At 42.3% G+C, this 20,150-nt stretch overlaps 1 protein-coding gene across 1 annotated transcript in view; it reads right to left on the bottom strand.

Moving 5' to 3' along the window:
• Positions 1 to 20,150, bottom strand: part of ECT2L (epithelial cell transforming 2 like) — a 449,543-nt gene that overhangs the window by 104,629 nt on the left and 324,764 nt on the right. The window contains exon 18 of the mRNA XM_078649356.1: positions 12,763 to 12,919. Coding sequence (XP_078505482.1) covers positions 12,763 to 12,919 — 157 coding nt within the window. The remainder of the gene's footprint in view (positions 1 to 12,762; positions 12,920 to 20,150) is intronic.

Below are 20,150 nucleotides of genomic sequence, written 5' to 3'. Positions count from 1 at the left end.
AAACCTAAAAATACCCCTGTACCCCATAACCCAAAACTAAATATATACTATTAATTAAATTAATTTATTTAATTTACATTTAAAAAAAAATATTTTAAAAAATAACATACTTACCAATACTTATGTTGTAATGGCATGCGTTGTAATAGCATCTGCTATGTAATGTCATGCGTTGTAAAGGCATGCGTTGTAACGGATCCTGCGTTGTAATGGTGTGCGTTGTAACGGTGTGCGTTGTAATAGTTGCGTTGTAAGTGTTGTTTCCCAAACAAACACACTCACTGGATGATGTCATAAATGATGCTATAGAATATGTGAAGTAATAAGCAGTGCATGATGGAGGAGCAAGATATAGTCAGCTCTGCTAACTATTACGGGTGGATTTCTGAGTTTTTGTTTTTAGTTCTAAATGTTACGTTGGCGATTATTTCACTAACTATAACAGAATTTTAACCTTTGGTTTTTTTCTCCAGTGAATTTCCATGTTTTAAAAAAAAACAAAATCAGATTTATTATCACATCACATCTAATTATGTCACTTTAACCTTTTTTCCCCAGTGACTTTTGAAGATTTTTTTTTAGGTTAAAATAAGATATAATTACAATTCCTAAACTATAATGTCACTTTAACCATTGTTTTTTCAGTGAATTTCGAATTAATATTTTTTTTTAACGTAAAGTAGTATTATACTACCATACAGAAGGAAAACAAGTGATTGTTCCCAGAGTGAAAAAAGCGAACTGGTGTGGCAGCAGTTTCTTCTTTTGTGCCGCAAAAGCCTGAAAAAACCTGCCAGTGCATCTCAGGAATTCTACTGAGCTCCTGTCTTTTAGGAAGGGGTTGAAGACATGGCTGTTTTCTGAATAAGCCGCTGCACCCATGGTAACCAGTTAGACAGTGCTTAGCGCCAGGACACCTTTGAGTATAAGTGCTTTTTTAAAAGCTTTAATAACATAACATACGAAAAGTTAACCCATGGCATATGCGTCGGAGGGTTGGCTACAGATTCTGTGACCACGCCCTGCAGCCAACCCCTCTCAGTAAAGCAAGCCCCTTCAGCCGTATGCTGCGTGCGATTGGCTGCAGGACCTGGTCCGTGGTTAGGCCCTGCAAATGACCCTCTGTGAGACGCACAGGAGTAGTCAAAAAATTGTAATAACTCCCACTTTGAACCAAAGCTCTTATTGCATCAAGCAAGCAAAACAAGTGTTCGCGTCCCTCCCCAGAAGAACTTGCTTGTCTCTTTCATCCAAGCATCTATCCATTCATCGTTCATCCACCTGCTGATAATCACCTTTTCATTCTGCCCATCAGTCCACCCATCCATATTCAAACCTATCCATCAAACATATCCATCCTTTTACTAAGGCATCTATCCTTTCACTTAGTCATCAATTCTCCTTTGATCCATCTATCCTTTCACTCATATTTTCACCCATCCTCACTTTCACACATCCATCCATCCATCCTTTCAATCAGCCATTAATCCTTTCACTCATCCATCCACCCTTCGACCAATCATCGAATCATTCATCCTACTATTCACCCTTCCACTCATCCATCCTTTTGCTCATTCATCCACCCTTTCACTCATCCATCCACTCTATACGTCCATCTATCCTCCCTTTCACTCATCCATCTTCCCTTTCACTCAGCCATCTTCCCTTTCACTCAGCCATCCATCCTGCACTCATCCATTCACCCTTCAACCCATCCATCAACTCATCCATTCATTCATCCTTTCACTCATCCATCTGCTCTCATCCATCCACTCATATGCCCAGCCTTTCACTCGTACATCCTTTCATTCACTCTTTGACTCATCCATCCTCCCTTTAATCCAGCCATCCATCTACCCTATCTTTCACTTATCCATCCATTCTTTCACTCAGCCATGCATCAACCCTTTCACTCCGTCCATCCATCCACTCATTGAGCCATTCATTTACCCTTTCGCTCACGATCCATTCTTTCACTCACTCATCCATCCTCTTGTCATCTATCCTTTTCGCATATTCGTCTATCCAGCCTTTAACTCCATCATCCAACCATCCATCCACCATCCATTTGCCCTTTCACTCATCCTCCATCCTTTCATTCACTCACTCACCATCCATTCTCTCATTTTCCATCCACTCTTATTAAACCCCATCCATCCTTCCTCCCTTTCACTCTTTCATCCTAAAATCAATCTTTCCACTCAATCATCCATGCATCTATCTATCCACTCACCCACCCATCCAGCATTTTACTCACACAACTATCCATCCACCCTTTCACTCACTCACCTTCCCACCCTTTTGTGTTAAATATGAGCCTTTGTCTGCCGAGTTGTAGACAGAAAAAAGCCATCAAAAACCTCACCTGCACTGTAGCTGCTAAAGCAGGGGGTTGATGATGCCCCTGTATGGCACCAAGCAGGCAAGCAAGTCATCGAAACACTCCCCACAAGAGCTTGCTCGTCTCTTCCATCCACGCATCTATCCATTTATCTTTTCATCCTTTGTTCCACCCACTGATAATCACCATTTCACCCTTAGATTCTGTCATCCATTCAGTGTTTCATCCAACATTCAGTCTGTCACCATTCAGTACATCCGTCAGCCCATCCATTTCCAAACCTATCCATTTATCTTCAAACCTATTCATCAAACAAATCCATCTTTTCACTGTCATTCATCCCTTCACTTAGCCATCCCTACTTTCATCCATCCACCCTTTCAGTCATCTATCTTTTCACTCATCCAACCACACATTCATCCATCCTCCCTTTCACTCATCCATCCATCCTTTCACTCCTCCATCCACCCTCCGACCCATCCACTAACTCATACATCAATTTACTCTTTTACTCATCCATTCTTTCACTCACTCATCCATCCATTCACTCATATGTCCACCCATTCACTCCCTTTCATGCAGACATCCATCTACCCTACCTTTCACTTATCCATCCATTCTTTCAGACATCCATTCTTACATTCATCCTTTTACTCATCGATCCATCCTTTACCCTTCCACTCATTGATTCACCCTATCACACAGTCATCCATCCATTCTCTCATCATTCATCCATCTACCCAGCAACCCTTTCACTCATTTATCAATCTTTTTTCCCTTTCACTCATCCATCTCTACATTCATCCTTTCACTCATTCATCCACGCATCTATCCATTCACCGTTTCACTCACCCATCCAGCCACCATTTCACTTATCCATCTATTCACCCTTTCACTTATCCATCCGTCCACTCTTTCATTCAGCCATCCATGTATCCACCTTTTTCATTGACTCATCAATTCTTTCTCATCCATCCTTACATTCATCCTTTCACTCACTCATCCATCCATCCTTTCAACCCGTCCATCCATCCACCATACATTTACCCCTTCACTCATCATCCATCCTTTCACTCACTCATCCATCCATTCTCATCATCTATCCATCCATCCTTCCACACATCCATCCACCCATCTATTCTTCCTCCTTTTCACTCATCCATCCTTACATTCATTCATCCATCCATGCAACTATCCAGCCACCCAGCCACCCATCCACTCAACCACCCATCCACCATTTCACTCACTCACACATCCATCCATCCTTTTACTCACTTACTTTCCCACCCTTTTGCTTTAATGCGCAAAGCCAACCCCAGCCATGCACAGCCTTCGTCTGCGCTCTACATGCGATTGGCCCTGCAAATGACCCTCCATGTGCAGCCAACGCCAGCCATGCAGGGTGTTTGACAACACCCCCCTCAAGGCAGCTAGCTCTCTGCCGGGGGAGGGAGTCACATGCAGGGAGGGGCACAGTGCCCCGCCCCCCCCCCCACCAGGGCCATACACTAAGTATAAGGGAGGGGGTTGCATGACCCCCATGTCCTGGGCCAAACATTTTTATTAGCAAAGGGGGGCACGTGGCTTCACTTCCTGACCCCATCCCAGGTCATACAGAAACTATAGGAGAGTGGGGTGCATGGTCCCCCCCTCCCTGAGCCTTAAGAGGTCCCTACGGCCAAAAACACTTCTTTTATGTGAGGGGGTGCATGGCTCCCTTCCACGAGCCCAAATGCGCCTCAGGGACCCCATCTCCGGGGCCAAATTCTAATTAAAAGAGGAGAGGGGCATGTGGCCTCCCTCCACCCGCCTTAAGAGGCCCTGAAGGTTCGATCACCTGGGTCCAAAAATATTTATATTATGTGGCCACCCTCAGGAACTGAATTGGGCTCAGGGACCCAATCCCCCATGGCCATTAATTAACTATAGGGTAGGGGGCGTGTGGTTCCCTCCCGAGCCTTAGGAGGCCCCAGGAACCTTGTCTCCTGGGGGGACAAAAACATTTTTTTTAGGGGAGGGGGCAAATGGTCCCCTCCCTGAGCCCCAGAGACCACATCCGCTGGGGCCAAAAACTATTATTTTAAGGGAGCAGGGCGCATGGACTCCCACCTCAAGCCCAAATTGACCCTGTGGACCCCTTCCTTTGGAGCCAGAAAATAATAATAGGGAAGAGGGCACCTGCTCTCCTTACCCAAGCATTAGGTGGTCCCAGGGACCCTATCCCCCCCGAGGCCAAAAACAGGGATTTTTGGGGAGGGGTCCTGTGGCCCAAATGCGCCCCATCTCCCAAGGTCAACAACTTATAATAGTCGAGGGGGAAATATGCCTCAATAAAACTAATAAAAGGTGTGTGACCCCCCTCCCGAGCTTTATTAGGCCCTGGGAACTCCATCCCCTGGGGCCAAATCCTGTCTATTAACAGGTGGGGTGTCCAGCCCCCCACTTCCTGAGCCTTATTAGGCACCAGGGAACTCATCCCCGGGGACAGAGGTGGGTGCTCCAGTGCCCACCCGGGGCACCTACAAACTACTGGTTGGAAAACTCAGTGGGAGCCCCTGGGCCCCCGACGGCTCCTCTCATGATGCAGGAGCCAGTATTTCTCCCGCCTGGAGCGAGCAGCTCATTTTGTATGCTCCCTTCCAGTTGGAGCAATATCTGTTTCCCAGTCAGCAGGAGTGCAGGTAGGAAAACAGAAGTCTGCTCCCACCTGTCGAGAGCATTTTTAAATCTCCCGCTGGCTGGGAGCAGACTTGCCTTCCCTGCCCATGCATTTGCAGGCAGGGAAGGCATTTTTGCTCCTGCCTGGCATCAGATTTAAAAAATCCTGTGAGGGGGGAACAACCGTGTTTCCCAGGGGTGTGCTCCCAGAGACAGAGTAATTGAGTTGGCCCCCCTCCCTTTAAATTTAATTTCGACTTTGGGGCATATGGACCCTGGGGCCTTCTAAGGCTCGAAGAGGGAGCCTGCGTAGCCACCTCTCCTTTATTGCACCAATCAGCCCCAGGGTATGGTGTCCCTGGGGTTTTAATGCTGGGATGGGCATAAGTGTGGCCCCCTCCCTCCCTCCGTTTTGTTTTTAAGGGGGAGGAGGGGGGAGTATTCGGCCCTGGGGGATGGGGTCACCAGGGCCCAAATTTGCTAGGGAAGGGGGTAGCCACTCACACCACGTCCCCAACTATTTAAAATAATGGCAGGCCACCATTAGGTTTTTTTTTTGTCGAATTTCAGCAACATCTGTGGATCTTGGTTTTATTTTGGGCCTGGAGTCCCTATCCTGCCCCCTTCTACATTTTTTTTTACATTTTAACTACAGAACAGGGGACTAAGTCCCAGAGTCCTGAAATGGCTGCTAACATCATTTTTTTCATGTTGCTGGCAGCCAAGCAGAACCGCAGGAGGAAGAAGATGGCTCAAGGGTAAAAAACGATTGTAGATATACATATATTTTTGGCGCTTAATATTTCCAAAACTACTAAACAGATTACCACCAAATCACAACGTGCTTTCTGGACCAAGACTTTGTTTCCTGCCTAATTTGGTGCATTTCCGCTCAGCAGTGTTTGAGGTAGTGCTGCCTAAAAACATCAATGGAAAATGCATGGGGAATTTGTGTGACACTCCTTTTTTTCTCGGCTCACACTTGACGGACCATCCTGAAACTTTCCATGCACCAACTAGGCAAAAAAAGAATGTTTTTGTAAAGTTTCGTGGAGATACGTGAAACTGTTTCAAAGTTATTAGCAAAACAACAAAGGCATTTTCCATGGGAGAGGGGAGAGGGGAGAGGGGAGAGGGGAGAGGGGAGAGGGGAGAGGGGAGAGGGGAGAGGGGAGAGGGAGAGAGAGAGAGAGAGAGAGAGAAAAAAATCAACTTTGCTATGAAGAAAGATGTGAAGACAGATCCTTGAGTTGTATTGCAGAACCAGTGCAATTCCAGTGGACGGCAGCAAAGAATCAGTGCAGTAGAATTCCCATGGTGTGCCAACCTGTTACACTGTTAGGGTAAAAGTTGTTTCTCAACAACTATGCCATTATGGCTTGATGTTTCAATTAAAATCCATTATAATTTTCTTAACCTTTCAGAGAGTACGTTCAAATGTGAACTTACAATTGAATGTAGCGCATTTGTCTACTTATTGACCCATTTCATGTGTGCTTTCACCAACTGGTTTGCAGTTTCTTTTCTAATATACTTTTAGGGCCATACCACTTGAGTATTTCCTCATGAATCGTCATCGCAGACATTCTGCTTCATTTATTTGCAGTCTGGAACACCTTGTGCTTTCTATACCCAGTGACTGTGAATCACAAGATCACTGACAGACTTCCATCCGTAAGTTTGTTATTGCTCCTCCTGGAGAGCACTAGTCTCTGCTAAACACTAACACCAAAAGTCTACCCAAAGCCCCCTTACCTGGCTATAGGGAGACAGTCAGCTGTTGATTAGGTATACAGGAGCGCAGGTCTTTTTACCTTTACTACTGAAGAAGTATCCACTAAATCTCTTTAAAAAATCCATATAGTCTCCCTTAACCAAGATCCTAAGTTTGTATGCTTGCTGTGTGCACAGCTCCTAGAGTAAAAGATGGAAGTTAGAGTTACACCTATTCCATCTTCCCTGCTTCCCTTACAATGAAGTGGTCAAAGAGGCCTGCTCCTTAGAGACACCAAGTGTATTTTTAGCATTTCTGGTATGGAATCCACAGTCAGCCAAAGACGTCCCATACCACAAGTCTTAAGATAAAACCAGTTTGACTATGTGTGAAACAACTTAAGCCTGATTGGGAGATCTGGACGGTGGTTTTCCTGTCCACATCGCAGCGACCAATTGTTGCTTCTTCCTCTCGCTAGGATAGGAATCCTGAAAAAATGCCACAAAAAGTACACTCTCCGAAATTTAAAGTTAGCCTACCTTCTAAATGCGCAGATTTCTAGCCAGCCCTCAATTTTAGACAAGCGCTAGCTCTCTAAATACTGCACCTAATATTTACTTTACCTTAATTATCAAGAATAAGCTGAGAAAAGGGCAAAGATTTGGTCCCTGAACTGTAATGCTTTCCCTCGCTCCTCTCAAAGGCATAATTATAGAGATAGGTCCTCAGTCCCGGGCCCTGCTGCGGTTTCACAGATGGAAGTCAGATGTCCCATTGAGAAGGGAAGCAGGTCTGAGCTCGAGGACAAGGAAAAGACTGGGACTTCCATGGAGAATGACTCAAGAAAAGACCAAGTCAAGGAATGCCGAGAGCCTGTAGCCCATCTGACCTCCATTGAATCTGAGAAGATCAACATCTGCATCACAAGAAGGTCAATGACAAGCTAGAGACACCAAAGAACAGCAATTGTAGGTGAACCTGTACTATCCCCTCACCTGCCCCCTGGGCATCTACCCTACAGCACGGAAATGTTCACCTGGGGTCAGGAACCACTGGTAAGCGGGATGTGCAATCTGAAGAAAGTCACAAAACTCTCTAATGAACGAAGGAGACTTTATCACACATTTCTAGCCTGAGACAAACTTTATGGTTTTCGCTTATTGTCCTCATGTGCTTCAAACCATAAAACATCCATGTTCTTGTTTTTCAAGAACAAATTGATGCCTTGTGGCAGTTGGGCCACCACACTGCTAACCTATGTTTCTCTTCCATTTGTTATACTTCTTTCTTTCCCCTACTCCCTCAACTATCTTTTTTTCTTTACCCATTGCCTAAACCCATCGCTATCCCTAAACGTACCCGGTTGTACACCTTCCCATTCTCTAGTCGGTCTATCTACCTACAAATACCTATTCATTGGTCTATAATCTAGTATTGCTTCAATCTGTCTACAACCAAGTACTTCTAACACCACCTAAAGCCTATTACTTCTATCCCTCCATCTACACTTTTCCAGTAGCCTGTCCCTCTACCCCTATTTATCTGTCGGACCTGACTTATTTCATAATTCTTTGCCCCCAACCTATAACTTACTCACCCTACCTATTAACTAGATACATTACCTCTGCTTATACCACCTGTACTTTGTCTTATACTCTAATTACTCTACATATAATTTAACGCTTCAACCAATTCATATAGCCTACTGCCCAACCTATGCCCCAGTATAGCAGTACTTAATCGTTTGACTCCTGCAGACCCCCACTGACTCACCCCCGGAAGAAGTGGACTTCTGCCTAAGCCATTTTAACAATTTAAACTTCACAAAAATGCAGAATAAAGTATTCGTCAGACAAATATACAAATTGTGAAATATTCTATTTAATTCACAAATAAAAAATGAAAAAGATCAATTTTAATGAAAAGTTTGGAGTTTTTCCAAATTTGGTTTTATTTCTAAAAGACAAAGCAATGTGCTGAAGTCTAGCATATCACTATGTCTTTTTGCTCCTAACGCATTTTCTCTTTTAGTTGGCGTATATCTGTGCTTGAATTGAGGTCATCAATTGCATACCAGATTCTGTTTGCTGTATTTGTCCTGCTCCTATAAATCAAACTGAAGATACTAACTTAATTTACAGCATCCAATTTCAAACATCTTCATGTTTATAGAGCATTTTAAGATTTTGACTATTGTGTTTTGTTTGTTATGTATATATGCTATGTTGATTTGCTAATATTTAATTTTCTAAGCAGTCGCCAACTACATGAGTTGGAGTCATGAATCCCTGCCCTAGTACATCCACCAAGGCCTATATCCAAGTACATCTACCCATGTATAGACCAGTATTTGTAACTTTGCACCTCTATGTCTAACTATGCCTTACTTCCTCCACTCCCACCTATACCCTATGCCTTAACGTGTCCTACATCTTATTGCTTGTACTCTAACCTACACCCTATTGCCTCTACTTGTGGTATTACGTCTACCAACCTGTAACACTGACATTATTCTAATCTTTCTCCCCTGCCTATAAAAAAGTATCTGTACCTATCGATTTACCCTATATAATAGTACCTACCTCCAAGAACATATACCCCTACATATACCCCTACCAATACCTTTGTATCCACATATCTTTCCATACCTTTGAACTTCTATTCTGACATAAACCTCTACCCATAGTGCACTACCTCTACTCCTGGTTTTTTTGCGCCTTACCAGTCATTTTTGTTCCCTGTTTTGGTGTTTTTGTTTTGTGAATTACCTTAAATTTTTCAAGAAACTGAGGTTTCTTCATTTATAAAATTTACTGAAATTGAGCTTCACCAGTCTGGGGATGTCAGGCTTGTGTTCTTTATTTTGGCTTTTCTTTAAAAAGTGGTAGTGCCTACTAGGGTCTTGAAATTCTAATGAAGGATGTGCTTCTGCATTTCCTCTTCTTGTAGTATCTGTGGTTGAGGAGGTGGGCGCATGCTGATTGGAAGTTTGTAGTTGGTGAGTAATGTGCTTGTTTCTACAAGTACTCTCTGCCTTTATCCCAGTCCACTTTATGGAAGCACAGAAAAAAATAAAATTTGAAACCAGAAGAATGATTTTAATGCAGCCTTGATCTAGTCATACTTGTGAAAATGTAGGCATATTTTGTATGCTTAGTTCTGTAGTCTTTATGGCTTGCAAGAAGTTTCTTATTGGGTGGGCGGGTTATTTTAATGATGTTGCCGTAGTACTGGTGTGCCATGACCTGAGCTCTTCTCAGCTTCATTAGCTAATCAGTTTGGAGTTGCGATGCCGTTTTTCATTACAGAGAGAGATGGAAGTTGAAACCCTTCGCTATCGTTCTGACTAAGGGGCAAACTAAACTTCAGAGTCAAAACAATTCTCTCCTGGTTCCTTACTTTCTTGGTGGTAGGAAGAGCAGTGCCGAGACCTGGGGGAAGGGGTGAGGAGCAGGTAGTCACCGTGAAGGAACTCAGACTTGCCTACTCCCCTGAATAGCATGTCTGTTTTTGTTCCATTCTATTTTTTGCAGGTCTTAATTTTATATGATCATACTTTTGTTGTAAATAAAGACCTGGACAGTGTCAAAGGTGGCTCTGCCTTTGCGGTCATCACTAAGTGTCATTACTTAGTGTCAGGCTATTTCTGAGTTTCAAACCGTAACCACCTCCTAAAATAAATCCAATATGTTCGATCAGTGGTGAGTAGGGATGAAATCAGGAATATCTGCTTGGCAAATCAGTAGTAAGCAACAGTGACGGCTGGCAGGGAACAGGGGTGGGGGACACAAATAAAACCAAAAAAAACACTTACCCTTTTGCCAGCCGCCGTCAGTAGCTTTGGTCCCTTCTCACGCAGCCTTCTCCTCAGCTTCAGTGGAAGCAGGAAGCACACAGGCTCCCTCTCCTAAGTCAATTACAATGCTGCAAACAGCATTGTGATTGGTCTGAGCGCCGTGGTTCAGCACTCAATCGGTGAGACAGGGAGCCTGGTCATGTTCCCCACAAGGCTGTGTAATGCAGCCTGGTGGAGAACATACAATGTGCAAATAATGGTTTGGCCGGCCAAGCAGTCATGCACACCTAGAATGTGCCCACCACTCCCCTTGTGACCCCATATCTGTGTGCCCTAATCTAGCCCCGTAACGAAAAATAAAATAATAACAGGGTTATCATTTTATATTTCCTTTCTCCTACTCTAAGAGCAGTGGGGCGACGATCCGCCCTGTGTAGTGCTAGAGGCACTCTTGTGGTCTGAGACCCTGTGATGACCTTTGACTACCATTATTTTAACTGACTTAAGTGTGTTATTTCATCCTAGTCTGGATGTACGACGGTCCTGCATATGCCTTGTTTCTCTTCTTTCTTGTAATCTTGCTGTCTTTCAGTGGGAGCTGTCATGGAGTAAGACAGCCTTGCCAAGAATAGAACATGTGGGTTGTGCATTTGAAAGTTTGAAAGGGAGAGAGAGGTGTGGAAAGTACTCTTTGGTTTTGAAGTACAGTGTTGTGCTTACTATTGGCTTTGACATGGCCTCATGTCATCCTTTTCCCCTGGCTTTGCCTTGCTTCAGCTTTTCTGCTTGCACAGCAGTGCTTGCAAGTTGCTTAGGTTATTCACGTTCAAGGTCTTTCTGTTTTGGTGAGGGATTGTTTATGTATTCTGAAAGGCTTTGTGAGCTGTGAGCTTCGTCAAGATAGAGGCTGGAACATGCGAGATTTGAAGAGGATGTGAGAGCTCCTTCCTGCTTTGGGAATGCTTGCTTGGAACTTGGCCAGTTCTGGTAAGATTCTTCTGGCCCAGGGGAGATCTTTTTCGAATCTTCTAGTGTGTTTAAAGCCGAGGGTTGTAGACTTGGAAATCGGGAGTTTTGAATCAGAGTGAGGACGGACGCATCTATCTCGGAGCATGGACCTCGATTGCTGAAGGCTCTCAGACCCCGGCTGTTTACTTCCCTAGTCAGAAGTGGGTGAGATGCGGTGTTTGTACCAGGTGATGTATTGAGTTTTGATTATTGCCATTGTGATGTGTGCCAGTGGCTGTGATCATTTGTTGTGTTGTCTTTGTGGTGTGTGAGTGAGTGGGCTTTCTTTGTGATGCAGGAGTCAGTCAAGGTGCACCTCCAAAGTACTCACTTGATGTATATATAGCTTTTTGATATCTTGCAGGACATCCAGTATATTTGCTTGAGTCTTATCTCATATTATTTGCTGCTTGTTAACTAATCTGTATTATTCATGCATTTAGGTTATTGCTTGCATATAAACATATATATCTCTTTGTGTATTTGAATCTTATGCATTTGACATCTGGGAAAGTCTAGAGCATTGTGTTAAAATAAAACCCCAAGCCTTACTCAAAAGAGAGAGAGCCTTGCATTTTGTAAAATAAAACCCTTTTCTAAAGGTGCTGTGTTAAAGTGTTTTGACTGCGCCGGATGTTGGGCTACCGTGTGGCTGTATTATCTGATAGGCGCATTCAAAATACCCTAGTAAGCAACAATTACTCACAATAGTACTGCCCATTAACCACCGGCTGCTCCAAGACCTCTAGGAAAATTATGGCACTCTATAATTCATAATTTATAGGTTTATAAACTAGAGATATACAAAGCATATTCCCAGTACACGCACAGACAGATAAAATCAAATGTCACACAGCATATCAATTCATTCTCCAAAATTATCAACTTTCTCCCATTAACATCTCTACACAACTGTAACTAAGTTGGGGCTTACTTTAAAAAGTCAAACAGGCAGTTGCAAGTTTGCATAGAGCTTTATCCGGTATGGGCAAAACAGGACAAGTACACTTGGCTAACTTGTGTGATTGTTGCAAGATAAAGTGTAACTCTAGAAACAACTCAAAAACATAAAGACCATTCTACACACAAGATACATTAATACAAACATCATAGTTTGCAAAAGTTCAAGTCAAATCAATTTTGGTCACAGTCAATATGAAAAACAAATGATCTAAAATACTTATTTCCTGAAACATTAGGTACAAAGCTGAATGTAAAGAACAGGCAATCTTACTCCCAACTAACCTGGCTAATGTAATCTCTGTACTGCTTCAGCTGCTTAATTGCAGCAGTCAGGTCTTCACGGTCTGCATGTTCTGAGGGTGTGTGAAGCCGTACAGCATACAGGAGATCCACATACTGCTCAAATCGAAGCGAGGGGGTCAACAGCAGCTCCTGCAGACTATACAGATACAAGTTATCCATCCATTTATGGCAAGAGTGATATATAAAGATCTAAAACTGATCTATTTGGACAATTATGGCATTTTAATTTATTCCACTTCTCTTTTTCTAACAATATGCTCATGTCATGAATAGTATTTTCTTAAAACACATTTAGGCATTTAGAGAATTTGGAAAATACAGGATTACATTTTCTTTACTGTTATTAAATATGGGCATAAAAAGGCAGAACATATAATTATCTTTCCATTGCCTCCTTCTGATTCACAACTTCCGCTGTGCACTAGAGAACAGGTGGGTGCTTCTGTAGCTCCTTGAAGCTTTGAACATACTTAGGTTTTCCTCACCTTAGTTGTACTTCCATTTTTTGTAGCAAAGGTCTGTATGACCATCTCCTGGTGTTAGTTATCTTCTAAATCAATATTAGGTGATGGAAAAGGAGATCGTGAATCACAAGGACTTGCTTTTGAGTAGAATATGACAACAGTATTTATAAATGAAACTTAGGTGATGTCAGTTTCACGCACCTATTGTAGAACATATGGTATTATGCCTTTCTTCATTGGCTCCAATCTTAAACAGATTAAAGCTAGAAAAGAATGGCCAACACTTCTCTCAATGAAAGATATTTGATGAATTTGGGAATTGCCTTTCTGTATCGAAAATTTACAGTTGTGATTTGTGTATCAAGTGGATAGGACTCATTTGACTAGGACATACAGATTAATCACGTTTTTAAGACATTGCTCGGAACATTAATAATTTAGGATTTGAACAGATGCTTCTAATGTGGCAAGGGGAGCCATGCTGCACGGTAAGATCCTTTTCAAATCATGGCACCAAATATTGTGATGCTAAATAAACCAGAAATATGGCCAAAATGGCCTACATTTGATTTTGTTTTTGGAAAAAGTGCCCGATGGTGTCTTTTAACAAACCCATTCTTTTTATATTAGAAACCCTCTTTTGAAAGCCTGCATTAGGCCTGTGTGTAGTGTAGAAGAATTAGGGTGATCATGTTGTTTCCCTTGATATAATAGTCTCCCTTGTATCAACACATGCGTGTGTTTGCTGTCTGCTGTTCAGGAAAGGATTGAGGAGAGCTGAGAGACCAGCAAGTGAAGGCTGATGTTCCATACCCATTTAGTTTTGAACACTTGAACCTCCAGGTTTGTGCTGGACGTGTTCTTGTGATCTGAAACAGCCTCCACTTGCAGAAAGATGCAATGTAAAGGCCAGCAAGAACATTTTGGACAGACATCCTGGCAGGAAGAAATCAGCCATTGTTTCTTAGAGTGAGAAAACTTCAGCACGCAGATCAGCAGTGTTACTTTACTGTCCAAACTAGTACTCTTATAATCAAATATTAACATTTCAGATTCTTCAGTGACAAGAAAAATGGCTTAGTGCTTGCAGTCAAGAGTGCATTGTACTATATATTTAGAAATAGGAACCTCTGTCTTTTCTACAGTTAAGTCTGAGGACACGATTCGAGAACCTGCCCATTAAATCTCAAATTAACAGTTTTTTAGTCCAGTTTTCAAACACTCAGTTTATTAGGGAAGAGTCTCCCTTTTCTCACTCAATAACTCCAATTACATGGTTGTTGCATCTTACATTTTATCTTGCTTCAGCTGTTGATTGTATCTACCTTAGCATATCAGGCTATGCACTTTAATAGCTTTAATAGTGACTTTAAAATGTCATTCTGGAAAGTGCACATCTAAGGAAATGTGTTGATTTTCAGCAGCACACAGAGCCTTCCACTGGCTTCCAGCATGTCAAGAGGTCTGTTTCAAGACACCTGGTCCAGTGCACCTCACTGGGCCCAGCAGCTTGACCTATGGTGTGGCCTGCAAACAAGCATCCTAAGCTACTGTACAAAGAAAAGGCTGCAACAAGCAAATAGTGATGTGGCTGAGGAATACAGACGGTACCCTCGATCCTGCTGGGAGAGTGAATACAATGCCTCAGGAAACGGCTAATGTGAACTTATCTGCAGCAGGACCAACAAACGTGAAATCTGGAGTCAGCAAGAGGGGAAAAGAACAGGAGCAAACAGCAGACCACAGAAGGTTCTTTAGAAACCACCGGAAGACCAAATCCAATGGTTGCGGTGAATCCATATTGAAGTGGTCCAGACAAATGGGACGTCACAGGTAAGCCATTTAAAAACAGAAAATAAATAAAATATTAGCCGTTGTGCCAGGAAAAGAAATGGCTCAATAAATAAAATATCAGTCATGGTGGCAGAAAAAGCAAAGGCTCTAACTCGGCTGCAACAGCCAATTACTTTTAAATCACAGGAAGCAAAATGGAGACAAATAAAGAAAATAGTAAAAAAATCCATAACAGACCCACAATGATCTACCAAAGTGATTAAAAAAAGGTGATAAGCCTCGACCAGGACTGATACAGCACTGCGTTCCTAAAGATAAGCACCTGGGGAAAACCAAAAGTCCACAATGCAGACTGGTGGGAAGAGATGCCAAGAGAGTGCACCACAGCTCCTTAAAGGTATGCAGTGGTGGTTACCCTCATACAATTGTGCTCCACAGAATCAAGTTGAGGGCAACAGAGGTGTAATGACAAGTGAACTAGGAACCTTGCTGAGGGTCAAATGCCATGGACCGTGTCATTAGAAAAAACAAAACTACCTCAGTAAAATAAATTGGACAAATATATATTCCGCTACAGCAGGCTGCCGGTGGATATGCACATTCCACCACAAAAGACTGGGGAGATGGAGGGAACTTCATTAATCTCAGAACCAACATTAAAGGCAGTATTGCTGACAAAAAACTCCAAGGTTATGATGGAACGAAACATCATTACATTTAACAGTAAGGTTCACCTGTTAAGAACAGACATTAGGAAAATCAAGGATTATGGGGAGAAAAATAAACAAAACCTTGGTGGGCTGTCCAAGTAAGTAAACACACTGAAGTCCTCCGTAGCAACACTCCGGTCAGAAACAAAAATACAGCAAGCCTAACTAGAAGATTTGGAGAGCAGATCAAGAAGAAATAATATTCCATTCCTAGGGGTTCCCATGCAGGCAGAGGGACCCAGTGTGAGCAGTTTGTAGAGGGTTGGATAATAAAAAGTCCTCAACCCAAAGATCTCTCTAATTTGTTCTCAGTGGAGAGGGCGAATAAAAGCACCAACCTGAACGATCATTGCACACCTTTTTAATAACCATGATCGCATTGCCATACTACGATCAGCAGAAAACATGCCCCAATCCAAGATGGCAACTCCACAAGTCTACTCTTCCCAGACTTCACAGTGGTAGTACAGAAGCAGCTGAATAGTTCTGATGTAGTTAAATGGTTCTCTGTGAAAAAGGCATACAGTATTTTTTGATGTTCCGTGTCCAATAATAAATAGTGTCAGAAAAAGAATCGGAGTGAAGCTGGTACCCAATATCTAGAACCATGATAGAACACGGAAGTCTTTGCACTGTACAAAAGAAGACAAACATATCAGTGAAACAGAAGTTGAGTGCCCTCCTCATACTCAGGAATATAAAGCACAAGTAGGTAACTTGAAAAATACCAAGACAGAAATACGAGAACAGTGGTTAGAATTAGAAACTGAAGAAGCACATAAAGAGTAACAGTAACCTTAAAATTTACACAAAAGAACAGGCTCAGTAAACCCTTTGATTATTCCTCCTTATGCAGACAAGAGGTGTTACAATATTGGCCTGTGCGCTCTTTGACAACCCTGAAAATTAGAGATATTAAATGAGAGGAAACAGAATCTTTGCTGCTTTGCACTCCGTGACAGGGAAAGGGCAGGAATGCAGTGTATTTAAGGCAATAAGGCGCATTCCTACCTTTTCCCCTGTGCTGGAGCCCTTTCGGTGGCCTAGCGCCAACACAGACACCCTTACACAATGGGGCAAGGGTGCCTGCATTGAATGCAGGATTGTTTTTGCAGAGGAAGGGGGACATGCACATAAATAATCCTGAGAGGCATATTCCTCTTTCTATGTGTGCAGCAAAATGGAGCACACATAGAAAGAGGAAGTAATGAGGAGATATAAAGATATTCCTCCTCGTTACGTCTCTCCTGGGAAGGCATATCTTTTTGCCGCAGTACCCGATCTACCAGTTCTGGTAAATCTGGGAATGCATAAAAAATTATGGGAGATGCATGGGAACACCCACGAAACTCCCCAAGAAAGCCTTCACAGGGCAGAGAGGGCAACACAGCGATTTGTGCTGCGTTGCCTTACTCCACATTTATGGAGCCATTTACAGCCACGCAAAGTGGCCTTGCATGACTTCATAAATCTTACTTAAGGTTCGCGACGCGCATGTACCATGTTTCATGGTGCAAACACGACACAAAAAACATTATTAATAGGCCACTTTGTTCTTTATGGCACTCCCGCTACCTTCACTGGTGGTGTAAATGAAGAGATGATTCCACAACAAGTTAGTTGCTTACTTAGTGTTGGGCCAAGGTGACAAGACACAACATGTATTGGGATTTGGGTCAGTGCTTAGCCCATGGTGCGATTGTATGGGATGGGGGAAAGTGGAGTTGTTTGATATAGTTTCACTGTTCGGCATGAGGATGTAATAGTAAAAAAAATAGGAACAAAGTGAAGGAGAAGCATGCTGTGGGAAACTGAAGTACATAAATATTAAACCCACACAACAAGGTCCCTTAAGTGTATTACTTGGACCACAAATTTGTGGACAACAGTATAGAAAATGGTGCTTTATATCAAATCAGAGAGCTGGAATAATATACTTACAAGAGATATAGCTCAGAGGAAATTGCCACTCTACAGGTGATGTGGAAATATATACTACTTTGCCACTCAGACATTTCGGAATTCAGTGGTGTAGAAACTATGATTCATATATTCACAACTTTCACAGTAGAAAAGTTGTGGACAGACAGTGGGGGACACTATGCAGTAGCCTTGGGAACACGAGAGAGTGAACAAACATTACCAGTCAACGTCTATATTCTATATGCCTCCTGGGTTACAATCCTTATTGCTGCAGATGCTAGACACACTCCAACTAAAGCTCCCATAGACCTTGCTGATGACAGGAAAGGATTTTAATTTTATTATGAAAGATTCCTTTGAAAGATCAGGGATTAGGAAGTCTGATGGCGCTAGTGAAGTACTTTGTTAATGCTATTTGTTAATGCTACGGACCACCATGATGTATGGAGAGGTCAAGATGGGTCATAAAAATTAGGGGTGGGCGGAATTTGCGTAGTCGCGCTGCACAAAGCTCAGCGAAATGGTAAAAAATCTACGCGAGCATGCAAAAGGTCCGCGAACATGCGGAATTGCTTGTTCCTCCCGTTCGCGATGCTGTTTTCCTGTTCGCGAATGCTGTTTGCGTGCTCGGGGAGAAATATCTTGCAAACACACATTTTGAAAGCGCGAACAAACAAAAAATTCTGCGAACTCGCTGAATTTTTGGCAATTCTGCATTCTCTGCGGCACTTGAAATAACCTAAATTCCGCAAATTCTGCCAGCGGAATGGAATTTACTACCCAGGCCTAATAAAAATACTATTGCTTTGACAAAGAAGCAAATAACTTCTACTCAGCAACAGATCACTAGTTTACCAGATGGACACAGGCATACAGAGTCAACTATCCCACATACCCAGTGCAAGGAATATCAGACCACTCAGATGGTGGTGATGCCAATAGATCCACGCAGTAGGAAAGGGACTGGACTGGCATATGGATGGCTTAAAGGCAGAAAGATGGTGGAAGCATGGTCACTAGCTACTGTCAACTAGTTTACAGAAAATATAGGGTCAGTCAAAAATGCATTCTGTCCATCAACTGTTGTTTTTGCATGGGAGGCCACTAAGACCATCACACAAGATACTATAGTTTTTATTTCTGCCACATCCCACTGAGATGCACATTAGAGGTGTACAGCTCTTTTTTGACAGGGATAAGCTTGAAAAGGAAAGTACACAGAATCCCACTGACCACACTGTAAGATTACTAAAGAGCAAAAGAGATTAATATACAATCCAGCTCACACTACTTAGGCAAACAAAAAAGATTATATGGAGTGGGTAAGGGAAGAAGAATCAAGACAAATAGCAGAGGTAAAAAACCGAAGAAGGGGTTAGGGTGACAGTAGCTGAATCAGTTGCAGATACCATTTGCCAAGTATATTTAAGAACTTTGCGAAGCAGACTGCCAGATGAAGCAATTAAATTCAGAACATAAACTAATGCTTGAAGGAGCAACTAGTGCAGAGGAAATTAAAACTGCAATGTCTCCACTAATAATCAAGAAAAATGTTTGGGCTAGATCGAAAAAAGTGTCCAACCAATGTCTGGCATATATTTAACATCTAAGAAGGACTAGGGGTTACCAAAATATTTGAAAACTGCCTCCATATAACTGATCTATAAAACTGGAAAAACAAATACTCTTTCTACTGGCCAATCACGAGGCTAAAATATTGGCCAACGTACTAGTAATAAAGAATATTCTTGATTATGCATACTCTAATTCAGGCTTCTACAACCAGTAGCATGTGACCTGCTGGAAGCTCCCTAGCTACCTGTGAGTAGCTCTTCAGTGTGCAGCCAAGTCTACTAGACATGTTTGCTTACTCGAAATATTATATTTATCCCAAAATTGAAAAGCATTTAATTGAAATGAAAATGTGTGTATTTTCAGATCTCATAGACTGATGCTTGGAGAATAATGGTTTTATTTCTAAAATATATTTCAGTGATAAATCATGTGGAGTTAAGGACCACTATTACTAATATTATTACCTTTTTTTGCCAGGTGCATTGCAGCTATGGGCCTTATGTATTACCCACGAAGAGTCATTCCACATTGAGAAAGTCTTTTTTACTTCACTGCTAGCAACCATTCCTGATGAACTGAGGTGACCCCTTCCTGAAATATTGCATAAGGTGGCCACTAATGTAATCTTGCCAAATGTGGTCACAATTACCACTCTAACAATATTAGTAGCTCGGATGATTTTTATTGAACATAAGTAGCTCTTGGTAGAGAAAAGTTTGGAGACCCCTGCACAAATTCAATTGGACAAATTTGATAACTGGCTTAATATACATAAACTACATAATAATATATCACTCTGTAGTAGAGCTGAAAAGCTGACTGCACTGGCATCACTAGATGCAGACAAAGATTTTAGCTCCGTTGAATGGTGCTTCGTGGTTCTCTTATTAGAAAATATGTG

This window comes from Lissotriton helveticus, chromosome 6, assembly GCF_964261635.1.
Source record: "Lissotriton helveticus chromosome 6, aLisHel1.1, whole genome shotgun sequence".
Lineage (NCBI taxonomy): Eukaryota > Metazoa > Chordata > Amphibia > Caudata > Salamandridae > Lissotriton > Lissotriton helveticus.
This window is presented reverse-complemented; position numbering and strand designations above follow the sequence as displayed.